This window comes from Bos taurus, chromosome 10 (assembly GCF_002263795.3).
Source record: "Bos taurus isolate L1 Dominette 01449 registration number 42190680 breed Hereford chromosome 10, ARS-UCD2.0, whole genome shotgun sequence".
In the NCBI taxonomy this organism is placed as follows: domain Eukaryota; kingdom Metazoa; phylum Chordata; class Mammalia; order Artiodactyla; family Bovidae; genus Bos; species Bos taurus.
This window is the reverse complement of record NC_037337.1, coordinates 47267571-47295270: the sequence shown is the minus strand read 5'-3', so window position 1 is coordinate 47295270 and position 27700 is coordinate 47267571. Positions and strand designations below refer to the sequence as shown.

The following is a 27700-nucleotide window of genomic DNA, read 5'->3' as shown; positions in this document are numbered from 1 at the left end:
TGTGTTCTTTGTGGTCGTTTTTTTTTAGCTTTTAAACTTTGGGGTTGTATTTTCTCCATCTTCCACGCCCACTGACTTTCCCTCTCTGCCCTCAGGTATCCTTGGTGCTGTCCGCTCTCCAGGCTGGGAACAAGGGGACCCAGGCATGTATCACAGCTGCCACTGCCGTATCTGGGATCATTGCCGACCTGGACACCACCATCATGTTTGCGACTGCAGGGACCTTGAATGCAGAGAACAACGAGACATTCGCAGACCACAGGTATGGGAGTGACAGCCATCCTGGGGCTCCTGGACAGGGAGACGTTCATTGTGGCCTGATGGACTTTGGAGATGCTGACCAACATCCAGAAATATGGTTATGCATTTTTATTTCGCAAGGATGTTCAAGTGGGGGAAATGGACCACGTAATCCAAATAAGTGCCTTTTCTCAACTGCAAACAGAATTGTGTTCCAGCTCTGCCATTCACAGCCTACATCCAGTCTGTTCCAACTTTTTCGTCTTTTTTTTTATTTCTAAGCTAAAAAGCTATGCCCTCGATTTTTTCACTAACCCTAGTGGGACTGGGAGTGGCCTGGGCAGGCATTTACCTCCTACCTAAATGGAGAGTGAAGCTCCAAGCCTGCTGTCTCTCCCAGGCTGGCTCTTCAGACTCTGCTTCGGAGGCTGGTGCTAGGGTCTCCGTTTGCTGCTGGATATATCCCCCCGTGTGCTTGCCACATGTCCAGCACCTTTCTTCCTCTCTCCATTGCCCCAAGACTGGGCAGGGGAGGTGATTCCCAGTGCCCCGTCACCCCTTCCAAAACTCAGCCCCCTGGGCTCTGATGTCCAGGTCCCCTTGCCCATGTGTCCTCACGGCCCCCTGTCGCTATGAAGTATTTTCAGGGCCACTAGGAACCACGGGGAGGAAGGTACGGGGCGGGGGAAGGGGACCAAACTGATAGCCCTGAATCTGTAATTGAAGTTTTACGATTAACTGACTGGGAATTCTGAGCTGACTTTCCTCTCCTCTATCCTAATTCTCTTACATGGAGATGAAAGCCTCCTATTACAAGAGGAGAACTGGATCCCTTCTCTTCTTTAATAAAAGCCCTTAGGAGGATTTCTTTTCTTCCTAACTGAGCTTCCCAGGTGGTGCTAGTTGTAAAGAATCCACCTGCCAATGCAGGAGACACAAGAGATGTGAGTTCATTCCCTGGGTCGGGAAGATCCCCTGGAGTAGGAAATAACCCACTCCAGTATTCTTGCCTGAAAAATCCCATGGACAGAGGAACCTGGCGGGCTACAGTCCATGGGGTCGCAAAGTGTCAGACATGACTGAGCACACACACACAGGGTTTCTTTTCTTCCTGACTACCAGTGACCAATGTCTACCCTTTGTCTGCCCCCCTCCCCTGCCCTCCCTCCCCTCAGGGAGAACATTCTGAAGACAGCCAAGGCCTTGGTGGAAGACACAAAATTGCTGGTGTCGGGGGCTGCGTCCACTCCAGACAAGCTGGCCCAGGCAGCTCAGTCCTCTGCAGCCACCATCACCCAGCTCGCTGAGGTGGTCAAGCTGGGGGCCGCCAGCTTGGGCTCTGATGACCCCGAGACCCAGGTAGGCATGTCGTCAGGCCTCATGTTCCCACAGACTCTATGCAGAGGTCTTAGAAGAAACTGAAGGCAAAATAGGAACTTGGGGAATAGACAGTGTGTATGTGGGTGCGTCTGTGGTTTAGGGACTGGTAGGAAGCAGTTATCCAGGCAGCATCGTGGCATGGACTGTAGCGCAGCTGTGGCAATGGATACATGCCCACAGGTTTGAGAGGAATCTGTAAGGAGGTCTCTGCTGGGCTTGGTAAATGATTGGTCACGCTGAGTGTTTGGAGATAACAGCAAGGGAGCTGGCCAGGACAACCGTGTGTTTCAGGCTACATCAGTGAATGGACAGTGGCTCCCGGTACCCAGCCGAGGCTCCCTGGAGGGAGGCCTGGCCTGGGTGGAGATGCAGATGGATTCAGATTGCAGTGTTTTGAATTAGAAGTTCCAGAGAGACACTCAGCTGGAACAAGTGAGTAGGCTTGAGCTGGCTCAGGTTGGAGGGTGTGGATGCAGGGCTTGTTCTCCAGTAAACAGTGACCACAGCCACAGAGGAGAATGAGGAGACGGGGTCAGGGCAAAGCTGAGGAACCCATCATTTGGACCATCTTCAGGAAAAAGATGCACAAGGAGACTGAGAAGTGGCAGCAGCTGGTGGGAAGAAAGCCAGGGGCCTGATGTTAAGAGGAAGCAGTGCTTCAGCCCTCCAGAGACGCTGCCGAGGAGGCAAGAAAGGAGATGTGAGAGCCAGCTCCAGCGCCATGGATGGCAGCGGTCACCCTGTCAGGGCTGTTAGTGAGGAGTGGCCAGATGAGGCTGAAGGTAGGAGGCAGTATGTATAGATGCCCTATTTGAGAAATCTGACTCTGAAGGGGGAGAGAGAGAGGAACTGGGGGGCAGAGATGGTCTCCAGGCTCTGTGACTCTCTGCTTCGGATTCAGACACTTCACTGATGTTACCTGCTGGGTCCTTAGCCCCCAGCCAAGACCATCAACTCCTCAAGGACAGAAACCATGGTTTATTGATCTTTGAAACAAACTCACAGCTTCCACACATCGTGGATGCCCAACAGAGTAGTTGAGCTCTTGCTGAACTAACAGCCAACCATGGCCAGCATTGATGGATTCTTCCCATTCCTGAATGCAAAATTTAAATATCCCTCTGTTGTTTCACCACCCAGCACCATCAAATGGTGAACACTTCAGTTTCCACTGCTTGAACTATACTCAATCAACAAGCCTGTTAGGCCCATTTGGACATCACTGGAGACGAAGGGTCCCTCCGTCCTGTGCCAGAGTTGATGACAGCTACTGTGCTGATGAATACAACCAGACCACCAGCTCTGTTCCCACACGGCTGTGACCCCTCCCTTCCTGACATCTTCCAGTGGAGTGGAGCCCCTTGAAGGAAACATTCCATGTGTTGGCTTTTTACTCCTGTGCTGGCTTTCTCTTTGATAATATCAGAGCCCAGATTGACTGCCCTGTGGAATTCAAAGCATTCACAGAAGTCTCTGCCTGGGCATTGTTCTTACCCGCATGGAAGAAGGAAAAGCTAGAAAATGCATGAGTGCAGTTGGAACCCGAGCCTGGCTCAACCTGGAATGAATCAGCTGGGAGGATTTAGATCTTTGGATTTAAATCCAAAATGTATCGAATTGCTTAGTCTTTAACTCCCAAATGATCCAGATGTCCCAGAGCCCATCTTCTTTTGAGACCACCAGTGCAAAATGCCCTGTCTGAAAGGTACACCCACTTGTTCCTTGTCAGTGTCCAGTGACTGGGAGGGGACAGCCTGTGCCAGGTGTCAGCAGCACAACTGCCCACTCTGCCTCTCCCCTGTGGTCCCCACCACAGCCCCTCCTCGGGAGCCCCGTCACAACCCAGCCTGCCCTGTGGTTTTAGAGTCTGGCAGAGGTTCGTGCACTCTGTGGGTGAGAAGCCACGAGATGGAGAGGGTGGGAGGCTGGGAGTCACAGCCTGGCTGTGCTTGCAGTGTCTGGGACGCTAGTGTTTCTAAGATGTTTTCACATTTGTTACCTGGTTCATCTGCCGGCAGTGTGGTAGGGGGTGGAGGGGGGTGCAGCTAGCACTACTCACCCCATTTGCAGATAAGGAGCCAGGGCCACAGGAGCCCAATACAGTGTGGAAGTGAAGACCGTGTCCTTGGCATCACGCTGACCAGAGTCTGAATCCCAATCCAGCTGATCCCAGGCTCTTCAAGTATGGACACAATTATTGTAGTTCCCACTTGAAAAGGTAGTGATGAGGGTTAAATAAGATCGTGTGCATTGTACTTGGCTCAGCACCTGGAACACTGCCCTCTGTGCAGGGAAGCTGCTGTTGTAAGAATTAGGAGTTGTTATTGTAGCTATTGGACCCAGAAGACTTAAATGTCATACCCAGCATCATGGAATTCCTAAGGACACCTGGTACTTGAGATTCCAAGTCACCCAGAAGTGGTCTGTTGTCTGTTCAGTTAGAAGAGTGAAGGCGCTGAGTTCCATCTAGTGTTATGTGGGTTCACACCTGTATATCCACTCATTGCCTGAGGATTTGCTGAGTGCCCACCACATGCCAGGCCTTGTTCTGAGTGCAAGACACAACAGAAGTCCAGGCTGGCCCTCCTGGAGCGTCCATCCCAGTCGAGGAAGGCAGATGGTATATAATGAACTAATTCCACATTACTTTATCACTATTATACTACAGCTAAGTGCATTAAATAAAACAGGGCGAGCTGAGGGCATTCCGGTGGAGATGGGCTTGTGGCGCAAGTGGTCAAGTAGGATCTCTGAGGACGTGACATTTGCCCTGAGACCTGAAGGATAAAAAAGCTGGGGTCCAGGCAGAGAAGGGGATGGAGCAGAGGCCCTGAGGTCAGAGTCGGGGAGGATTTCCAATGGGGAAAAAGATAGACCTCCATGCCTGTAGCATGGCGAGTGGGTCAGGATCCCACTTGGGGATGCAGGCAGGCTGCTATGGGAGCTGCAGGCCAGGCCAGAGGGCGTGCATTTTGTTCGCAGTGCTTTTGGTGACCAGTTCTGGGTACAGGTGAGTGGTTTTGCCTCTCAGGGTGTCTGCCTAGCTGCCTTCATCCTTTAACAGACAGCTTTTCAGCAGAGCTGTCAGCCAGGACATGTTTCTGAACTTGCCAGATAGACTGTACCTGGGTTCGGCATTCTGGCTCAGTATCTGCCTCCCTCAGGGAACTTCTTCAAGCGTGGATTCTGGATTTCCACCCAGACTCCTACACTGGAGTCTCCAAGGGCAGGCCCTGGGGACTCTCCTGTGCTGCGGGCGGGGGAGCTGTGGACGCTGAGCCCCGCCTCCCAGGTCCCCCCTGCCCTGCTCTTGTGCTGTGTGATCTTGGTCCTGTGCTGCGGGCAGGGGAGCTGTGGACACTGAGCCCCGCCTCCCAGGTCCCCCCTGCCCTGCTCTTGTGCTGTGTGATCTTGGTCCTGTGCTGCCGGCGGGGGAGCTGTGGACGCTGAGCCCCGCCTCCCAGGTCCCCCCAGCCCTGCTCTTGTGCTGTGTGATCTTGGTCCTGTGCTGTGGGCAGGGGAGCTGTGGACACTGAGCCCCGCCTCCCAGGTCCCCCCTGCCCTGCTCTTGTGCTGTGATCTTGGTGCGGCTGCTCACCGGGGGTGCATGCTCTCTTTCAGGTAGTGTTGATCAATGCCATCAAAGACGTGGCCAAGGCCCTCTCAGATCTCATTGGTGCTACCAAGGGAGCTGCCAGCAAGCCTGCCGATGACCCCTCCATGTACCAGCTCAAGGGGGCTGCCAAGGTAGAGTGGAGCCCCAGCCAGGGGCAAGTATGCCAGGGGTGCTCCAATGAGAGACAGAGATGACACTCTCGGGTTTTGAAGGGGGCAGTGAGCATCTGAGTTTCTTCCTCACGTAGAGGTGTGGGCACATTAGAGCTGCACTAAGAGGGATGGGACCTCAGCTCACTGTTTTCTCTTGGCCTGTCTTCCCATGCAGGTGATGGTGACCAATGTCACCTCCCTCCTCAAGACCGTGAAGGCAGTGGAGGACGAGGCCACTCGGGGCACACGGGCACTAGAGGCCACCATCGAGTACATGAAGCAGGAGCTCACGGTAAGGAGCCACCAGTCACCTCCCTAGGGCCCTGTGTGCAATAGCCGACCCCAGTGCAACTTCTCTGAGATTTTACTTGGAGTGCCTGAGCTAGGGGGGCCCACTCACCTGCCTGCTGGTAGCCTTGTGCCATGGAGAACCTATGTGATACTGACCTCAGAGTTTGGCTAGGATCAGTTTGCAAATGTAATTAAATGAATTAATGTATGACTTGGGACCATGTTTAATTCCACTAAAATAGCAGCATAAAATGAAAGCACTGCAGAAGAGCCTCGGCAAAGGGAAAACTCATTGTGGCCCTTTGCACTCGCCTTGAGTTTATGCTTTTTTTTTTTTAATTTTACTTATTTTATTATTTATTTTTGGTTGTACTGGGTCTTCACTGATGCATGCAGGCTTTCTCTAGTTGCGGGAAACAGGCTGTTTCTTTGTTGCGGTGCACAGGCTTCTCACTGCGCTGGTTTCTCTTGTTGTGAGGCATGGGCTGTAGGGTGCACAGAATTCAGCAGTTGCAGCTCACAGGCCCTGAGCACGTAGGCTTCAGTAGTCACGGCACATGGGCTTACTTGCTCCGTGGCATGTGGAATCTTCCTGGACGAGGGACCAAACCTGTGTCCCTTCCATTGGCAGGCGGATTCTTATTCACTGAGACAGCAGGGAAGTCCTCGCCTGATTCCCATGGCCACCAACAGCAGCTCATCCTGCTGCACACAGATAGATGTGGGAGTCTGAGTTCACTGTTAGGAAAACCCAGACGCTTTTACTGGGGACACTTCCCTTTAACTTCAGGCTGCCTTCCACGTGAGGTGTCTGATCTCAGAGACTCCGACCCTGTGTTCACTCTTGCCCAGTTCCACTGTCTTAGAATGAGGGTATCCTGGGGTTACTGTGGTTGTCTCCTGTTCTTTTGACTCCATGGTGGTCGTGGATTGCCTTGTGGATTGCCTCATCCTAATCCCTTGAAACAAATATGCTGAAAATGAGTACCTTCAAACTAAGATTCCTCTTTTTTTAATTTACTATTACAAATGCTATTTATTTTCATTATTTTATATGTACCTTTATTCTTAGTAGGCCAAATGACTTACACAGACAGCTTTAGGATATTTTTCAAAGAATCGCAGATAAATAAAATTTAAATGCAGAGGCAACATGGGCCATCATGTGAGGTTCCTTTTTAATAGCAGATCTGCTCACAGATTCAGCTTCTCTTTTGGAAGGAGGAGTCTTCAGAGAGTCACCTGCAAAGGCCACAAGCTCCTGAGGGTCAGCAGTGTGTGCGTGCTAAGTTGCTTCAGTCATGTCAGCTCTTGCAACCCTACAGACTATAGCCCTCAAGGCTCCTCTGTCCATGGAATTCTTCAGGCAAGAATACTGAAGTGGGTTTCCATTTCCTTCTCCAGGGGATCTTCATGACCCTGGGGTGAAACCCACATCTCTTATGTCTCCTGCATTGGCAGGCGAGTTCTTTAACCCTAGTGCCATCTGGGAAGCAGCAGAGATGAGCAATTCTGTTGGGTTTTAGTGGTGAAGACTTGGGTTCTTGTGTCCTGTTTTTAATGACTCCAACCTTGGTTGCCATTGTGCTTAGTTCTCACACAAAGAAGAAACTAAAAACTGCAGGCAGTATCCTTAAGACTGCTGCCTGGCTCTCACCTGCCTACATGGGCTAGGAGTTTCTTTTCTTTTTTTTTAATTTTATTTTTTGGCCATACCATACCACATGGCATGTGGGATCTTAGTTCCCTGACCAGGGATGGAACCCACACCCCCTGCATTGGAAGCTCAGTTTCTTAACCACTGGATCACCAGGGAAGTCCCTGGGCTGAGGTTTCTTATCAAAAGTCTAGAGCACATTCTGACAGGTGTGGGTGGGCCAAACAGTGGCAATGAAAGAGATTTGTAATTCCTGGGATATTACAGATGGTCAGCCTAGAATTGACCTAGATCAAAAAAAAAAAAAAAAAAAAAAAGAATTGACCTAGACAATGCATGTCCATGAACATAGGAGGTTCCCAAAGTAGCATGAGCCCTAAGGCCCATGTTAGCATGGAGGGCTCTGTCCATGCTCATCACACTGCAGCATTAAGGGGTGGTCCTGGGCAGTAGATTGCTGTTGTTCATTTTTAGGGGGTTAGTGATGTTTGACGCTGATGGGCACATGACAGGGATGTCAGCTGGGTCCTCCCTTCTGAATCGTGGCTCAAACATGGCTGCCTAGGGCTGAAGACTCTGGGACATAGTGAAGGACAGGGAAGGCTGGTGTGCTGCAGCCCATGGGGTTGCAAAGACACAACTTAGCGACTGAACAACAACAAGGACTGAAGACAGAGCAGCCCCACCTGTTTCAGGGGTCCTCGTATTCAGGGATCCATCACTCATGGTAGAACCGTGGCAGATGGGCTGGAAGCAGAAATGGTTGGCTTGACTGGCAGGTGGAATTTTAAAGTGAGATACTCACTTACCATAGCTAATGTATTTCAGCTTCTCTAAAGGTGTATGAGTATTGTTAAATAATTCACAATGTCACGGTGGCAGGCTCGACATGAACACCTCCACACAATTAGGCAGTTATATTTGTAAGACAGGCTGAGAATAGAAGAAATGGAATGCTTTATTCTTCCCCAGCTTCACACTGTCTTTAAGAGAGAGAGCTGAGTCCAGAGTGATTCATCCAGGTCAGTCTTGCTCTGGAACCAGCATCAGGGCTGCGGAGCTTCTGGGGACCACTGAGGTATCAGCAGGAATGGGCCAGAAGATCTGGGAAGCTGCACAGTCCACCCCACCCCACCACCCCGGGGGTGGAGTTAATGCACATGGAGTGTCAGTGTCCGCAGGCAAGCATGTTAACAGTGTGGATCATTCTCCGCCCCACACTCTCCCCCCAGGAATGCTGCAGACAGGTGTGTGGGGCTTATCCACGCTGGAATTTTGAAAGCAAGAATGATATTACTGTACTCCAGTTACATTTCTGATTTCCTGCCATTTGACCAGTTTCCTCCCATAGCTGGCTCGGTTTTCAGACACTGCGCTGCAGCCAGTAGGGGAAGCATATGTTATTTCCATTCTTCCCTCTTTGACTTTTTTCAGCTTTTCCATTTCTCACTTCCAGGTATTCCAGTCAAAAGAGGTACCTGAGAAGACATCATCACCTGAAGAATCCATCAGGATGACCAAAGGCATCACCATGGCAACGGCCAAAGCTGTGGCTGCTGGGAACTCTTGTCGACAGGAGGACGTGATAGCCACTGCCAATCTGAGCCGGAAGGCCGTGTCAGACATGTTGACGGCCTGCAAGGTAAAGGCCTTGGCGTTGATTGGGGTGGGTAGGGTGGTGCTCTGTCGTGGCTGAGCTGTTGCAGTCAGTCTGGAGAAGGAGAGGGACTGGCCATGTGTAGGAGTGAGCAGCTCAGTACCCTGGCCTGTGTGATAGAGTGCACACTGATGACAGGTGTGCCCGTCAGCCATGGGAGGTGACACTCTGGAGGTAGCTTAATATTTAAGAGGGCGTGGACTTGGTCTGCTGACTTGCCCTCCCACTTCATCTCTCAGTTCTTCCTAAATAGGTGGGGGACACCTTCTTATAGGGGCTGCAGTAGTGGAGCAGGACTGTGAGGTTTTGTCCCAGGCCCTCCAAAGGAAAACTGCACCCCTCGTCAGCCTGCGCCCTTACCTGCTTCCTCAATCAGCCGTTTTGTGCCAGGAAGGGTATTGCCATGATTGGGTGAGGGAGTGAGTTAGAGGAACCAAACAGCACCAGGAGTCTTGGGGAAGCTCTTCCAACCCTTAGGGGGACAGCAGGGGCAGCTGCCCTGAGCTGGTGCTGCTGGAGAGAGCTGGGGAGACCTGAGCTTTATAACCTGAGCTTTATAACTTTGACTTTACATCTGTTAAGCCAAGGAGCCATAAGAGGCCCCCCACCTCCCACTGAGCAGCCCCACCCCAGTCCAACACCCTTCTGGGGATAGCCATGTCCCTGGAACCCTGACTTCTCCCCATGATGGATCAGTGACACCTCACCCCTACCCCACCCCCTCATCCCCCCACCCCCACCACCCTGGTCAGCAGATGGAGATGAACCACAGAAGGGGAAAAGCAGCTGTTGCACCTTGGGGTCCTTGGGAACAGGCCCTTCTCTGTGGTGAAGTGAGTTGTGGGGAGAGCTGGTGCAGGGTCCGACGATGGCTTCTCCTGTTCCTCAGCAGGGATGGATGGGCTGGTGTCCCTGGGCAGAGGCAGGGCAAGGCAGTCAGGCTGGAGGGCTGGGTGTGGCGAACAACACTGCATTTCCTGGACCCCGGGGTGCAGGGGAGGGGAGGTGGGAGGAGAAGAGGGTGACAAGAGGGTGGGGCCGCTGTCACGAGTCCCACGTGTGCTGGGCCAGGCAGTTTCTCTCCTCAGGCCCCAAGTGTAGTTTTATTGTGTTATTTCTTTTATTTATTTGGTTGTGTTGGATCTTAGTCGAGTCACGAGGGATCTTTCCTCGAGATATGCAGACTCTAGTTGTGGCACGTGGGCTCAACAGCTGTGGCATCAGGGTGTAAGTGCCCCTTGACATCTTGGCATGTGGGATCTTAGTTTCCTGACCTGGGATCAAACCCACATCCCCTGCATTGCAAGGCAGATTCTTAACCACTGGACCACCGGGGAAGTCTCCCAAGTACAGTTTTGATGCACTCAGTGGGATCTACCCTGGCAGAAGTGATCATTCTGTTTGGGTTATAACCTCCATCACTGCAGTATTTGCCAGCCAGATATGGCTAGTGAGCACCACCACGGTTCACATGCAGAGCACCTCATAGTTTTAGAATCGATCCTAGATGGGTAGGGTAAGGGAATTCTTCTAACTAGGAATTCTCCTTATTTGATTGGAGAGGTGATGTGGCATGACCAAGGTCATACAATCAGAACCAGAACTGAGATCGTACCCTCTGAGCTCCGGTCCCGTCTCTTTCTGCTCCTCGTGGCCTCCCAGTCACAGAGATCAAGGTCACCATGGTGAACGGGAACCTCTGTCTCCGTGTTACAGATGTGAAATGGAAGACAGCTCTGATTTTCCTCCCCTGTGTTCCCATCTCCAGGGGAAGAGGTTAAGGATTAAAGTACAGGTGCCAATGGCCTAGCCCTGACTCTTCATTATGATCTCTCCCTGGCTCAAGCCATCCTGATTTTCAGCCAGAGCTTCACATGCCAACACCAGACTTGATGACAAGGGTCACTGCTAAGCCCAGAGACTCCTCTCAGGACAGGACTTACAGATGCCTACGTTTCCTGTGGTCTCTGGTATCTCCCATCCCTTGCAGAAAGGAAATGAGACAGCTTTCTAGAAAAGGTGTGCAGTAAATAGATAGAAAACTAGGCATGCCAGTTGGTGGGCCAAGAAGGAACAATTCTGTGCCAAGCAGAAGGCTACATGGCCGTGTTTGAACACCACCTTTGGGTCTGAGCAGGGCAGCTAGAGCAGAAACAGAAGTGGGGTACAACCCATATTGACTCATCTTACCAGACACGGAGGATTACATTAATTGCTCCAGTGGGGACACAGACTTCCCTGCACCCCCAGTTAATTCCAGTGTGTATTTCTTTCTGAGCATGCTTTCATGTTCATATGTCTTTATCAGACACAACTTCATACCTCCAATTACAATTAACATTACATGACTGTTTCTTTGTTACTGTAAGTCATTGTAACTGATTCTTTAATGAGCATGAAATACATTGTTAATGAATATACTCTTTCCCCTATCATCAGCTATTTAGATTATCTGCACTTTGCTTAATCATCAACTTCAGTGAACATCTTTGGGCATCTTTGGGTATTTTTCTATGCTTTGGATAATATCCTTAGGCAAAACCCCCAGAAGTAGTGGGTCAAATGGTGTGACTTTCTAGTTATTGCTAGGTTGCTTTCCCCAAGGGTTTTGTCAAGTTAGAGGCACCAGCAAGTGATGACCAGCAGTGATCATCAGCACCCACACAGCTCTCAATGAGGGTCTTGCGCACTACCTACCAGAGGAGCATCGTAGCCCTTGTCTTCCCCGTTGAACCAGACCTGGGCTCTGTCCTCACGCTTGGAGACATGGGGGAGCAAGGCTGATGAAAGTGTGGAAGGAGTTAAAGGCCTGGCCTGTTAGTTCTCAGATGAATAAAACCAGGCTCATAAATGATAGATGCTGGCCACTCAAATTGGGGGGCAGGTGAGGAGAAATCCCAGGTATTCTCCAAATAGCCCCTAATCCCTGGGAAAAAGGATTTGACACGAGGAAGCATGGAGACAGGTCACTCTTCCCCTTCTGCCTTGACCTTTTATCCTAATGCATGATTTGTGTTTGTCCTGACTTGTGATTTTTTTTTTTTTTTTTTTTGCAGTTTTCTGTTTTTTGTATTCTTGTAAGCCCCTTGGAGTTCTTTCCAGAGTGAAGTTATAGCAGGAAAGGCTAAATGGGTAGGATTGCCAGACTGAGCAAAAAAATAAAAAAACCATACCAGGGTGCCCCATACTTAGGCTAAAAGTTTTCATTGTTTATTCAAAATTCAAACATCACTGGATGTTATGTGGTTCATCTGGTGGCCCTGTGAATGGACGTGCCATGTGAAACGATATTTCTTGAGTAACTCAAGTCAGCAGGTCACAAGTACAAAAAGAAGGGGGGCCAGATGCTGTGTTAACCATATGTCCTGGTTGGCTTATCTCGACATGTATAATGTGAGTTATTTATGGCACCTTGAGGGTGCTGGGGAGCTCGCTCTCTGAAGGTTCCCAGGAGCCAGTGGGCCCGGTCAGGAGACTGGCTATGACTGCAGTGTGGTCTGGTCAGAGTGAGGAATTTCTTCCTTTCAATAAAAGATGTGAGCATTGGCATGATGAGAAAGGAAGAAAAAAGAGGCCAGATTCACTTGCTTTTGTTTGGCCCCTGGCACTGGAAAAAGCCAGACACAAACTTGTCAGAGAACCTAAAGTGGAAACAGGTAGGACGTACAGCACCACGTGGCCGCCTGGTCCACTTGTCTCCTGGTTCTTCCTGTCTTAAGGTAACCTTCCTTTCTTTCTCCAGCAAGCTTCCTTCCACCCTGACGTCAGTGAGGAGGTGCGCACCAGAGCCTTGCGGTATGGGACAGAGTGCACCCTCGGCTACCTGGACCTCCTGGAGCACGTCTTGGTGGTGAGGAGGGGCGTAGGCAGCGATGGGGCTGGGGAGGAGCTAAGCATCCTTTCCTTGGGAAAATCCCACTTAGAGCTTCATGCAAGCTCCACTTGCAAGGCTCGGACTAGATTGAGCCAAAAAGCGTCTCACAATTCACTGCTCCAACTCACAAGACACAGGTGTAGACTGAAGAGAGGTGCCATTCAAATCCAAAAGGACTGGGGGAGGTCAGGAACAGAGCTTGTTCAGGAGTCATAAACAACACCCCAGGAGAGACTTAACGGTAGCTCCCCTCCCTTCAATATTTTTGCTTCTTCCCAAACCTAAAAAAAAAAAAAAAAGATCCATCACTTTCAGATATACAACACATGTACCTCAAAGACTGTCAAGCCTTTTGATTCTCTGGGCGTTGAAATTTTTCTCTTTTCATGCAACCACATGCGGCTCACAGGGCAAAGGAAGGATCCAAGACTCAAAGATGTTTGGCCTCCTGGTTGAGGTTACCAGCTACTAATGGGAGACCTGGGACCATGTCCTACTTACTATTCTCAGCTGTCCCCATCCTAGCATTTCAGTGCCTTCTCTTCACCTTAAATTTCCCTCTGATGTTAAGCATTTTTGGTTTTCTAAGGGAGCATTACTTACATTCTTCACCCAGGTAACTGTTATTGTTCAGTCATTTTGTTAAGTCATGTCCAACTCTTTGGAACTCCATGGACTGTAGCCTACCAGGCTCCTCTGTCCGTAGGATTTTCCAGGCAAGAAAACTGGAGTGGGTTGCCATTTTCTTCTCCAGGAGATCTTCCTGACCCAGAGATCGAACCCACGTCTCCTGCACGGGCAGGCAGATTCTTTACCACTGAGCCACCAGTAACTGTGGTCAGTACAAAAGTGCATCTTTTGTTAGAGTGACCAGTCTGGGGTTCCTCACATTGGGCTCCCAAAGCCTGAATACTTGTGAGTAGAAGCCAGTATATTGCTTGTGAGCCAGGTGAGAACATCTTGGTCAGTCAGCGTTTGCAGGCACGAGCCTCCCTCAGCCAAACCAGCTCTCTGTGTTGGGACTGAAGTTTTCAGCCCATGAGCACACTTAGCAGGAAATTCAGTGTAAAGAGAATGAAGCCAGTAAGGCTTCCAAAAGACATCATTTTCTGGATGAGACGATCTGTTCTGGACACATGGAATCTTGTTATGTCCAAGCATTAGAAAGCATAGTAGAAACAGTCTTAGGCTAAGGTTCAGAACCCTCGAATTCAAATTCAGGCTCTGCCAAGAAGCTGGCTCCACAACTGCCATTTCTGGGCTTGAGTTTGCTCAGATGTTAGACAGGCAGCTTATTCAGGATTAAGTGAGACTGTGGGGAGGCCAGGGCACTGGCTGAGCTTACATCTGCTGCACACTTATTTGAAATACTTCTGGAAGGTACCCGTCCTGGCTGAGCGGAGGTGCGGGGCTACAGCAGTAGTGCCCACCTTGCTTCCTAAGTGGGGCTCTCCCCTGACCCCCCGTTTCTCCTTGTCTCTCCTATGCTTTGATTTCTGTCTCTGTTGTTTAATACTTCCTTGTTGTTCAGTTGCTGTGTCCTACTCTTTGTGACCCCATGGATTGCAGCACGCCAGGCTCCTCTGTCCTCTACTATCTCCTGGAGTTTGCTCAAATTCATGTCCATTGAGTCAGTGATGCCATCCAACCATCTCTTCCTCTGCTGCCCCTTCTACTTCTGCCCTGTCTTTCCCAGCATCGGGGTCTTTTCCAGTGAGTCGGCTCCTTGCATCGGGTGGCCATATTATTGGAGCTTCAGCTTCATTATCAGTCCTTCTGATGAATATTCAGAGTTGATTTCCTTTAGGATTGACTGATTTGATCTCCTTGCTATCTAAGAGATTCTCAAGAGTCTTCTCCAGCACCACAATTCTGGCATCTTCCTATTACTCACAGGAGGGATCCTCACTTCACCTGTTTCCTCCAGGTCCGTTTCTTGGTTAATCCATATTTTTTCCCACTACTATGTCCATATCTGTGTTGCACTGACAACTGACTCAGGGTTAGTAGGTCCAGGCCCCTGCACACCTTTGCTCTTGGTGAACCATTTAACGAGAATGTTACTGCATTGGGACCCACCTGCAGTGGCGTCTTTGCCAAATCCATGAAGCTGCATGGAACGATGCAGCAGACTTCAAGGCAAACAGTGACGATGTCGAGTTTCCTTCCCCCCTAGTCCCGGGTGAGTTCTGTCTGCATGAGGAAGGACAGGTACCTGCACTTGTTTTGAGAAGTTTCTCCCAAGGGAGAAGGAAAAGGGAGCCCTCATAGGGTCCCCTCCTTGACCTCAAGCCACCTGTAGCCCCTCTCCCAGTACCTGGGAACCAGATGCGGCATCCACCAAGGCGCTTCCTGTCTCCTCAGCTCCTCTCCCTGCACGCCGTGTGTTAGTGGCAGAAGACAGGCCTCCTGGGGGTGGGGGCCAGGGGAATGGTCGGCCTCTTTGCTCAAGAAGAAGCCCAGGATTCTGGGTGTCAGTGAATGTGAGGGAAGACCTAGGAGCCGTTCCCAGGCCACACACTCAGAGACCCCAGCTTTATGGCCACTTAATGGCTGTGTCGGACTTCCCAGGCGACGCTAATGGTAAACAGCCCACCTGCCAACGCAGGAAACGTAAGAGACGCATGTTCAGTCCCAGAGTCGGGAAGATCCCCTGGAGGAGGGCATGGCGATCCATGCCAATATTCCTGCCTGGAGAATCCCATGGACAGCGGAGCCTGGAGGGCTACGGTCCACAGGGTCACAAAGAGTCAGACACAACTAAAGCACCTTAGCACAGACACAAGGACTGTCAGGCATCAGCCCTAGTGATAATCAGCAGGTTCTTCTGGAACAGGAAGGACACATTCCATAGGGAGGTTTCATGTGAAGCCAGAGGTTGGCAATAGGGGAGCGACCACTCGCTTCTTTTCATGGACCCACGAGCACCACTGCACCTTACAGCTAGCTATGCTTCCCCAGTGTTTCTGTTATGAGTTCTTCCTGATATTTGCTAAAGAAACAGGACTCTGAAACCTTATGTTTTCAAACCTAATTTGGTTGATTGTGTGGTGGTCGATGTGTCTGTTAGAAGCCTGCCACCTGAATTTCTTTTTATTTTTCTATACAATTATTATCATTGTAACCCATAAGTAAAGCAGAAGTATAAATGTCCTGTTTCCCCATAGTTGTTTTGAGATTTACGGTGTGAAAAACGCTGGTGCTAATTTGAAATCACTAATAGGAAAAAAAGCTAGATGACATGAAAACTTTTTTTACAGCGTACAGAATTGGTCTCATGTTTTGCAAGAAGGATGTTATTGCCTATTTATGGTGACAAGTGCTGATGGTTCTAATGTCCAAGAAGATAAGAATGAAATCACATCAAATATTTGTTTTAAAAAATTAGCTCATATATTTTTGTGTCTTTAGAGACTTGCACATATTCCATAAAGGATATTTTCCAATAAAAATACAGGAAGGAAACATCCAGATAATAATGTTCATTATCATAAACATGAAAAATACGAGTTCCTGACTGAAAGCGGTGGAACCTCTGTGACAGCGTTCCGACCTCCACGCTGCAGACAGTGGTAGTTCCCTTGGTCCTGCAGCTGAAAATAAGCTCACATTTCACCTCATGTGCCCTCACTCCTTCTCCAAACAGATTTGAAAGAAATCTGGGCTAATACGATGCTAAGTATGAGGAAGATTGTTCCTCATGAGAGGCGTGCGTGCTTCGTTGCTCAGTCATGTCCGACTCTTTGTGACCCCATGAACCACAGCCCGCCAGGCCCCTCTGTCCGTTTCCCAGCCAAGAATACTGGAGTGGGTTGCAATTTCCTCCTGCACAGGATCTTCCTCACCCAGGGATAGAGCCCACGTCTGCGCTGCAGGCAGGTTCTTCACTACTTGAGCCACCAGGGAAGCCCTCCACATGAGAGGACCATGAGCCATAAGACTGCTTAGGACAGAGCTGGTGGAGCCCCAACCCAAGAAGAAATGAAGAAAATGGAAATGCACAGACATAGACACTAGTGTTCACTTCTGAGGGAACTTAGAGTCAGATAAAGAAAGCCAAATTGCAAATTCAGAGAAGACATTAGATTTATTTGGAAATTACCTTTAGGGTAGAGGGAAAGAATACTAAGATAAGCTATTTGAGAGTGGTGAATTAAAAAGCAGTGAAAACTAGAGATTCACACACACACACCATACTCCCCATCCTCCCCTCCTCCTCACTTGGATAAAGTGTCTGGCAATTTAGAGGAATAAACTGAGATCACTTTCAAGTGGTCCAGAGAAGTTCAGCTATCTTCTTTAGGGGCTGTTTTTCTTTTTTTTTTTTTTCCTTTTTTTTTTTTTTTTTCTGTGGCTCTTGACTTTTTTTTTTTTTTTTTTATTCTTCCAATTTTATTTTATTTTTAAACTTTACATAATTGTATTAGTTTTTCTTAAATTTAGACACACGAAAATGTGGGAGAAGGTATCCTGCTTTGGCTTGTTTGGTTCAAATATCTTAGAGTCAAGGATTCCTCACCTGTTTTGGCTGATTTGTATATTTTAGTTTAACTTTAGAAAAAAAATCTTAAAACACAGAAAACCATGTCAACATTTGTGTGTCTACCATCTATAATTAACTTTGTTAATTAATATTTTGTCTTATTTGTTTCAGATTCTTATTTTGTTTAAAAAAAAACTCTCAATAATTAATTTTATATCCTTTACCAATACCATTCTTTTTTTTCTCTATTGAGGCACAAATAACTATCATGATTTCAGCTTTCTTAACCTTTCATGGATTTGGGCCTCCCTGAATTAGGTAAAAGCCCATTTCCTGCCATCTCCCTACCCTCATAGGAGAAACATCAGCACATAAACACAAATGTCCCTTAAACTGTTAGGAGGATTCCCAGATACCCCGCTCCATCCTTTGGGAATTTAGAAACTCCAAATCGAGAACCCTTCCTTGGGGAATGATTTGTTTGTTTGTTTGAGAATCCAGTTATCAGTCTATAAACAGAGGGATCTAATTTAGGCAGAACCCTGTCCTTGCTGCCCTGGGAGCTACTTTATGCAGCTTTAGCTGTGCCTGTTTGAGCAGTTTTGGCCTTCTGCATTTGTTGTTAGCTGGTTTGTCGTGGAGGATTTCTACTGCAGGATGAGAGACAGCCAATTGGCCTCTGCAGTGACCACAGTTCAATATTGCTGCTAACCCACAATATAAGCTCTTTGACAAGGTTAAAATTACCCTCACTTTCACTAGCTGCACTTTAATTCTGTTCTGTTTCCTGCTGTTAGAAATCATGTTGACTTAATTGCAGAATAAAAATAGACCTCCATTGCTCTGCCTTGTCTAAATAGCGTGCTTTGTTGTCAGAGCCGTTCCCTTTCTTAGAGTCAGAGTGTATACAGAAGTGGTTTTCTCTTTCCATCAAGGTTCTTTTAACGACAGAAGTCTTTCACCACTCCAGTTGGATGATTTAAGTGAATCTCCCTACCACACCCTTCACTTTTGTTTCAGCTTTTTTGAGGCATAGCTAGCATACAATAAACACATATTTGAAGTTTACCGTTTGAGTGCTGATATTTGAATACATCTGTGAAAACATCACCACAATCAAAACAATGAGTATATCTATTACTCTTCAAAACTGCCAGGCAGCCACTGATCTGCATTTTGTTATTATAGATTTGCTTACACTTTCCAGACTTTTATATAAAAGTAATCCTCTAGTGTATACTCTTTGTCTAGCTTCTTTCACTCAGCATCAGTGTATTCAATTCCATCCACATTCTTATGTGTAGCAGTAATTTCACCCCTTTTATTGTTACATGGTGTTCTCTAATCTGTTTCCCTGTTGATGGATACTTGGGTTGTTTCCAGGTTTGATTGTTAAAAATAAAGCTGCTAAGAGCATCCTATATATGTGTTTTTGCCTATATGTTTTCATTCTCTTGGATAAATATATTAAAATGGAGTATTTGTATCATAGTATGGGTATATTTTTAACTTCTTAGGAAACTACTAAATTCTTTTGTAAAGTGGTTATTTCCACTAGCAATATATGAGAGTTCCCATTTCTCCACGTCTTTGTGAGCCCTTAGAATGGTCAGTCTTTTCAATTTTATCCATTCTAGTGGGTATGAAGTGGTATCTTATTGTGGTTTCTTTTTAATATTTATATATTTTGGCTGCACCAGGTCTTAGTTTCGGCATGTGAGATCTAGTTCCCTGACCAGGGATTGAACCCTGGCCCCCTGTACTGGGCACATGGAGTCCCAGCCACTGGACTACCAGAGAAGTCTACTGCGGTTTTAATTTACAACATGGAATATCTTTTATGTACCAGTTTGCCTTCTGTATATCTTCTCAGATGATCTCTGTTCAGATCTTTTGCCCTTTTTAATTGGGTTTTTGTCTTATTGATTAGTTCTTTATATTTTCTAGGCATGAGTTCTTTGTCATGTCGGTGAAATACCTTAACAGTCAATCAAAGAAAGAAATGAAAATTTTTATTTGAGTGAACCTGAGGATTATATCCTGGGAGACAGTCTCTCAGAGAGCTCTGAGAACTGTTTTGAAGAGAAAAGTGAGAAGGCAGGCATCAGTATATATGTGGTTTTAGCAAAGAGACTACATACAATTAAGCACTCATCTCGGGAGAAGCTTGCTGCTAGTCACTAGAAATAGACATCTTAGTTAAAGTGCTTTCACAGTACAAGATGTAAGAATTCAGGTTCATTTTTAAAATCTCTTAAAAATATCTATTTCTCTTAGGACCAGTTCAGTCGGTTTTCCTGGAGCACAAAAGGCCTCATCCTTGCCCTAAATTTCTTTGAGGATGTATTATAGGTCAGTAACTTAGTGGAGAATGACTTAATCCTTACAGGCCTGGATGGGGGGGCAACATTCTTTATTTTACACTCCCTTCCCTTTCAGTTTTAATTGCAACCAGAGATTGGAAGGCATTTTGTGACCAATTTGTGCCACTGCACTAGAAATGCTCATTCACAGGTCAGGCCAGGATTTTGTTGATAGGCCACTCAATGTGCTGTTATAGGACCAGGCCCTGTTAACAGTAACCAGAGGCCTCTGGACCACCGGTCTTACTAGTCTGTTATGGTCCAGGATTCAGTTCCCTCTTGTTTCTTCTTCCGATATCATGAGTTACACTGTTACAGTCATTGATGTCCTTGCACTATATATTTGGTCAGTCGTTTCAATTTACCTAGTCATTATTAGTTTTATCTGAAGCTCAGTCACACATTTGGTAATGCAAGAAACAATAATCTTGTAAAATAGGCAGAATGCAAGTAATTATTAATGCTGGTAGCATTAATAAGGTTGTAAGTATTTAAGCTGAGAACTTTCATTAGGTGTGGCCCAGTATCTCCTCAGATTGTCTAAACAATCTACTCTGCATCCATCTCTATCTTTAAGGGAAATGGTATGTTGACATTGTACGTGAAGTTCACCAAAGAAGTCTGCATGAACATGGTGTGAATAGTGGGTCATTGTGACCCCTTACAGGATTGAGAAAGGAATTTTATCTTCTAAGGAGTTACATGGCGACATCAGAAGAAGAAAAATTGATCTTTATGGTTGAGCAGCTATTTCTTGGGCAGATCTGTTAACGTATAATGCAGATGCACAGTGCATACTAGAGGGGAGCTAGGAGCCAAAGGGGATCTTCCCAGGGGACCTTCCCAACCGAGGGATTGAACGCAGGTCTACTGCATTGCAGGCAGATTCTTTATCATCTGAGCCACCAAGGAAATCCAACAGTGTCTGGCAGCGGGAGACAAATGTATATTTAAAAGGAAAAAAATTACAGCAATGCAGACCAAAAACAAAAAAGTGCAGATAGAACTTGAGTAAAAATGAAAAGTGCAACTAAGATATGTCTTATATCTAAAATATTAAACATTTAGGAAGAACTGAATGTTTGTTTGCAAGTGTGTGTTAGTCACTCAGTCGTGTCCAACTTTGCGACCCCATGGACTGTAGTCTGCCAGGCTCCTCTGTCCATGGGGATTCTCCAGGCAAAAATATGGGAATGGGTTGCCATTTCTTTCTCCAGGGGATCTTCCTGACCCAGGGATCAAACCTGGATCTCCTGCATTGCAGGCAGATTGTTCACCAAGGTTATCAAGTTATTTTCAGGATTATATCCCAGTGTGGGGGAAGAAAAATAATTTTCCTTCTGCTCTGAGTTCTTGCCTGAGATCTCATATAGTATGACAGATTAACCAGAGAACAACAAACAAAATTTTATTCACATGTGTACCCCATGGATAAATGGAAGCTACCCAGGAGAAAAATGAGTAATTCACAAACTGGCCTAAGCCACCCGATTATATACTGCCTTTAAGCAAAAAAAAAAGGGAAAGGTGTTTATGGTGCGAAGAGGCTGGTTGGAGCAGGTGGTCAGGAAAAGCAGGGTTAATGAGGGTTAAGATTGTTAGCAGATTTAAGTCGGAGCGTTTTTTTCTTGTTGGACTGTACTGGGTCCTTGTTGCTTTGCATGGTCTTTGTCTAGTTGCTGCAAGCAGGGGCTACTCTTTATTGTGGTGCATGGGTTTCTCGTTTCGGTGGCTTCTCTATAAAGTGCGGGCTCAGTAGTCGTGGCTGGTGAGCTCTAGAGCACAGGCTCAGCAGTTGTGGCCCATGGTTTTAGTTGCTCTGGGCCTATGGGATCTTCCCAGAAGAGGGATCGAATCCATGTCCCCTGCATTAGCAGGCAGATTCTTATCCATTACACTACTGGAGAAGTCCAAGTCAGAGCCGTCTTCATTGACAGCATTCTCTTGTGATTTTGAGTCAGCCTTCTCTTACTGGTACAGAGAAGGAGGTTTCTTTTATAAATGTGTATTTCCCTTTCAAAGGGTAACTTCCCTGTTTTCAGAGCATCTCCTGTGTCTGATTTTTCTCAAAATAACCAACTGAAAGCAATCTGTATGCCAAAGAGGCACATTCTGGAGTGACATACTTTACTACCAGCTTCCTCGCTTTCTTCTTTCATTTGGCTGCCTAGTTAATTCTCTTCTTGTTAACGACCTTATTGAAATATAATTGGCATATGACAAACTTTTCCAGTTAAGTCATACAGTTCCTTGATTTTCACTGTATTTAAGAGTTGTACAACTATGGCCATAATAATAATTTTAGAACATTTTCTTCTTCCCAAAAAGAGACCTCATGCTCTTTAGCCCTCCTCATTCCCTTCAGCCCCACTCCTAGCCCAAGACCAACACTGATCTTTTTTATGCCTCAGAGTTGACTCATTGGAAAAGACTCTGATGCTGGGAGGGATTGGGGGCAGGAGGAAAAGGGGACGACAGAGGATGAGATGGCTGGATGGCATCACCAACTCGATGGACGTGAGTCTGAGTGAACTCCGGGAGTTGGTGATGGACAGGGAGGCCTGGTGTGCTGCGATTCATGGGGTCGCAAAGAGTAGGACACAAGTGAGCGACTGAACTGAACTGATGAATTGCGTATTTCGGTCATTGCATATAAACACAATCATACAGCGTGTGGTCTTTTGTAAGTGGCTTCTTTCATGCAGCGTAATGTTTTTAAGGTTCTAAGACAAACTTGCAGGTTCCTGCTTTTTAAAGTTTTAAAGCATAATTTATGTGTTCTGTCCCCTATTTAAGAAGCTAAGATCACTAAGGTTATTTTCCTGTGTTCTGCAGTTTTCATTCTTACAGTCAGCTTTCTACTCCATTTCTAGTTCATGTATGCATGTAGTGTGAGGAAAGGGTCAGGTTCATTTTCTTACCTATGGCTATCCTATCGTTCCAGCATCATTTGTTGACACAATTATCCTGTTCTCAGTCAGTCAACCAATATGGCTGACAGAATCTAGTTCTGGACTCTCTCCTGCTCCGTTGATCTGTATGTCTGTACAATATCATGTTGTCTTGATCACTACTACAACTTGATCATGAGTCTCAAAATCAGATATTATAAGACTTATAACTTTGTTCTTTTTCAAAATGGTTTAGCTGTTCTAGGTCCTTTGCATTTTACATGCAACTTAGAATCATCTTGTCAGTATCTTTTAAAAAAAAATCTTGTTGGGATTTTGGCTAGGATCATGGAGATATCTGAGAACAATTGATATCTTAATAATCTTCTAATCAATGAATATAGTATATCTATCCATTTATGTGGGTTTTCTTTAATATTTTCAGCAATATAGTTTTAGCATGCACATCTTGCACATTTGTTATCAAATTTAACAGGCATTTCATAATTTTTATGCTACTATAAATGGTATTGCTTTTTAAAAAAATTTAATTCTCACTCCTAATATGTAGTAGCATATTGACAGTGAAAATTTTTTTTTACTCACTGGTAATATGTAGAAATATAATTGGTGTTTGTAGATTGACCTTATATCTTGTGACCTTGCTAATAAACTCATTTATTTTACCTTTTTTTCCTTTATTTTTTTTAACAAATGCCTTAAAAATTTTTACATAGACGTTCATGTTATTTATAAACAAAGACAATTGTACTTCATTTATTTGTTCAGTCATTCACAGGTTTGTACTGAGTTAATATCTGCATGGTGACATGTGTAGGTAGGTCCTAGGGTGAGGAAATGAGAAAAACAGAACAGCTGAACTCAGAACAGTAACAAATATAACATTTAGAAGAGTGCCAGAGGAAGGAGGGTAGGGATAGAGGCCTGGGAAGTGATGTTCCAGAATCTGTGACTGATCAGTTCAAGCATAATGTCTTCTGTGCACTGGTATGTCTGGGACTGGTCAATGTGTAACCCTGTTAACTCTCCCAACCCCAGATTTTTCACCAAGCTTCTCTTAAAATTCTCTTATAGTTTTTGGATTCAAAAGAAATGTTTTCCAAACTCATGAGAAAGAGTACAATTCCTGGCCATGTGAAAAGGGTATAGGACACCAAAAAGGGAATTTAACGTTTCATGAATGCCTACTTTGTTCCAGGCATTGTGCAAGATACTTCTTGTGTGTGATTCCGTTTGATGTTTATGCCACTCCTAAGGAGTAAACATTATTACAGTTTTACAAATAAGAAAACAGGTTCTGAGGGGGGTTAGTAATCTGCCCATTGTCACAAACCAGGAGCAGATGAAGCCAGGTTTGAACCACAGGTTTGACAAAGCCAAAGCCCATGCTTTGTCTACTGCTCAGAGGCTCCAAAACTGTCCATAGTCATCAGGAGTGGTGCTTTCCTTCTGAATGTCTGAGCATTTCTAAATCTCAGCATGACCCCTGTAAAGCATGGGTAAGAGATGCAGAAAAGAATATTGAAAGAAGGAAATTTCAAGATTAGGGAGGAAGATGATGGTGTAAGTCAGATGTAAATCCATGGGGGGAGGATGGTAGGGAGTGCTCATCTATTTCACAGTTCTGTTCTTGAATTAATTTGGGAAGAAATCAGCTGAGGATGTCCTTTAAATTGGATTAGGGTTATTTTTTAGGATGTTTTTTAACACCATAAAAAAAGAAAAAAAAAGCAAGTTTAAAGCCCCTTGAAGCTAGGTTTAAAAGAAGGAAAGTCCGTAAGACTTCTCCCAGGAGAGCTTGCAGTCAGAACCCTGGAAATGAGTTGTCCTTTTAGGAACAGCCCTCCTCTTGGGGATTTTTCCTTCCAAGATCCCACCTGAGTCACACGTGTCTTCTGGCCCCATATTTGCTTTGTCACAAGCACCAAATGACCTGTGGCCTTGGGCTTTCATGTTCACTCAGAGCATTCTTTCACCTTGGGTAATTTTCATGTGTGTAGATTTGTTTTAGGTACAAACAAAAGGACAACTAAGAACTTCATCTCCCTTATGGTCTCAGGGAAGTATGTCAGAAAGACCTTAGGAAAACCCCTGCTCCTCAACTTTTCATTTCTCACGTGAGGAAACTGAAGGCCAGTGAGTCTTAGGTGTTTCCCCTAAGTTTCTGAAGTCACTCAGGGACAGAGTTGCAACTTCAAACCAGGGGGTCCAGCTCTGCATCCATCAGCAAGAGTGGGCTTCCTGTCACAATGGCTGCATCTTCCTTACACGTCTCACGCGTTCTTCACACAGATTCTTCAGAAACCAACACCAGAACTTAAGCACCAGCTGGCTGCTTTCTCCAAGCGCGTGGCTGGCGCCGTGACCGAGCTCATCCAGGCAGCAGAGGCCATGAAAGGTAGGCCGGATTCTCACATGTCATCCTGTGGGGCAGCCTGGACAGCCAGCTGAGCAGAGAAGATGTGCAGCCAACACAGGCCTTTTCTTGACAGCCAGAGGAATAGAGTGAGGAAGTTTTTAAAGGCAAATAGGAGTAGAGTTAGACTTAAAAAGTAATATCCTTCTGAAACAAGTCTTTTCTCATACGTAATACAAGTTATGTATTAAGTGCTTCAACATAAATGGCATAATCCATCTAGAACTGTTCACTTCTCTCTTAAGGGTCTTGCCATCCATTTTCTTCTGTATTTTTCTTTGAATATTTATTTTTATTTAAATAATACACTTCATGTTTAGAAATGGTGCTATCTGGGTACATTGTTTACACACCCCTTCATGGTTAACATGGAAGCAATCAGCTCACCCACGAAGGGTTTTCTAACCAATCTCCCTTTGTTTGCATTGAGGGGAGTGGTTGTCCTCTTCTGGGAACTCATGAGGATAAGTTCCCAGAAGAGAATGACAAATCTCTGTGCTCAGCATGATCTCATTTCTCTTGTGGATGCTGACTTGCATTCATGAGCTTTAAGTTACAAATCAGAGTAAAACTCAAGCTAGCCTCGGTCTGTAAAATCTTGATTTTTGCCGCTCACATTGATGGCTGCTTCTGTGGTAGGGCTGTCTGTACAACTGGTTTGGAAAGCGAGGATCAGACAGGCAGCCACTGCACCCCATTGGTCTCTGCGAGAGCTTGGGGAGAACATCCCTTAGGAGAGTGCAGCTGGTCGGCTTATGGAGCATGCCTGCATGCAAATCCCGATACTGTTTGCAATTAAGTCACTGCTCTGAGTTCCGCAGCTACAAAGAATGACCCTTTTTGGACTGATTTTAGGAACAGAGTGGGTGGATCCCGAAGACCCAACCGTCATTGCAGAAACAGAATTACTGGGGGCTGCAGCATCCATTGAGGCTGCTGCTAAGAAGTTAGAGCAGCTGAAGCCAAGAGCAAAACCGAAAGTGAGTGTCCATGTGTGGCTGCTTATCTGATGTCAGCAGGTCTTCCAGTGGATGGCTGTGAGTGGAGCCAGGTGGGCTGCAGGGAGCTCATGTCCCTACCTGTGCTTGAACTAGTAACCTGCAAACCTGTTCTGCCTGCCTAGCCCCTTTTTACAGGGTATGGAAAAAACCCAAGAGTGGGTCTTTCAGGTTAACCACCCCAAGAAATACCTTTGGGTAGCCAGAGGAAGAATCCAGGTGTTTCTTGAAAAAAATCGTGATTTTTGTTTCACTATTATATGAAGCAGGTATTGGATGTTTTCTGTAGAAAGCCCCAGTAATTGAATGTGAGACTGTCACCCTGTAATTTTCTGGTTTCCATAATGCTTTTTACCAAAAGTAGCAATGCTGGGTCTCTCCTTTCCTTAAAAATCAATAGAGAGCAATGTGAACCTCAAAAGTGGACCCAGTAACTGACTTTTTTCAGTACATGCTGGAGACTGTGGTTAACTGGCATGTTTTCTCCATCTATGGTTGTCATCTAGATAAATGTTGAGAACTTAAGATCATAAATATGTGTTAAGAGAAAGTCATTTAAAAGAAAGAGATACTTTAAGGTAGTGCAATAGAGAGGACAATTAATACGTAAAAAGACAGCGCACTGGTGCTGTCTGGGGGACAAAGCCCAACCCTGTAAAGAAACCATAATCCCGTCTCCCCCATGGCTGTCTTCACCAGGAGGATGGTGGAACCAAAGGGAGCCATCTTTCTAATCAAGCAAGTCCCTGCTGATAACCTCACCTCCCTTCCAAGGACCCACATACATTAGGAAGTAAAATCTGGCTCTTCTCAAAAAAAAGTTGGATCTCCAGTTTAGATATGCCTAAAAGTGTACCTTTAAAAAAAAAAAAAACAAAGGGTGGAGTTTGAGTACTAAAATACACCAAAGTGCTCAAAAGCAGTTCTTGGGCTCATGATGTGTGTAAAATAGACATGGGCATATCGTCAATCTATTAAGTTTGCAAACCTTCTTAAAACCTTGGAATTCTTAGAGCCAGTCTCCTAATTGCCACTCTAACTTTGGTAAAGGCCTTTTTTAGGATTTCTCATCTGAACTCAAAACTTCAGAGTTTTAGCTTCTAGTTTTTGAGTTTGTCAAGGTCCTCTTTACTGGCCTTAACCTGAGGGTCTTAGGTGATACGAGATTTTAACCAAGTTTTTCTCTGCAAACTTCAGAGCTAAGTGTAGGGGTAAGGGCAGCTCCGTCTTCTGGACTTGACTTTATTTCTGCTTTATAAAATACGTTCAGTGTGAGTGGAAAACTTCTTTCAGCTAAGAAGCAGGCAGCCATTAACTGCGATTTTGAGGCTTAAACTTAATTCATTTTCCTTTTCCTTCTCTGATTTGCCACATACTTTGCTGTCCTCTGGGGAAAGCTTCTGTCTGCTAGCCCTGCAGCCGTGTCAGTTGCTCTTTCTCCTGGAGAATCAGCCTGGCGTTAATTTACCCCAGCACTTCCCAAGCTCTAAGAGCTGCTGTCTCAACCCCAGTCCTGTTGTCCTTCGGCAGGATCTTCCCGAGCTCTGTCTGCTCTCAATTCTGCTTCCCCTCTGTCCAGCTCTTGATTTATCTCATGATTCTTGATCTGAAAAACAAGGTCATTAGAGTTCCTACCCCATGGGATTATTAATATAACATAT

General features: G+C 46.2%; 1 protein-coding gene across 10 annotated transcripts in view; it reads left to right on the top strand.

Moving 5' to 3' along the window:
- TLN2 (talin 2) overlaps window positions 1–27700 on the top strand; it is a 495231-nt gene that overhangs the window by 447594 nt on the left and 19937 nt on the right. For all 10 annotated transcript variants that reach the window (XM_024997998.2, XM_024998001.2, XM_024997999.2 and 7 more), the window contains 8 exons: window positions 96–262; window positions 1416–1599; window positions 5242–5367; window positions 5564–5680; window positions 8793–8978; window positions 12736–12843; window positions 24918–25023; window positions 25897–26021. In XM_024997998.2, the coding sequence (XP_024853766.1) occupies window positions 96–262; window positions 1416–1599; window positions 5242–5367; window positions 5564–5680; window positions 8793–8978; window positions 12736–12843; window positions 24918–25023; window positions 25897–26021 (1119 nt within the window). The remainder of the gene's footprint in view (window positions 1–95; window positions 263–1415; window positions 1600–5241; window positions 5368–5563; window positions 5681–8792; window positions 8979–12735; window positions 12844–24917; window positions 25024–25896; window positions 26022–27700) is intronic.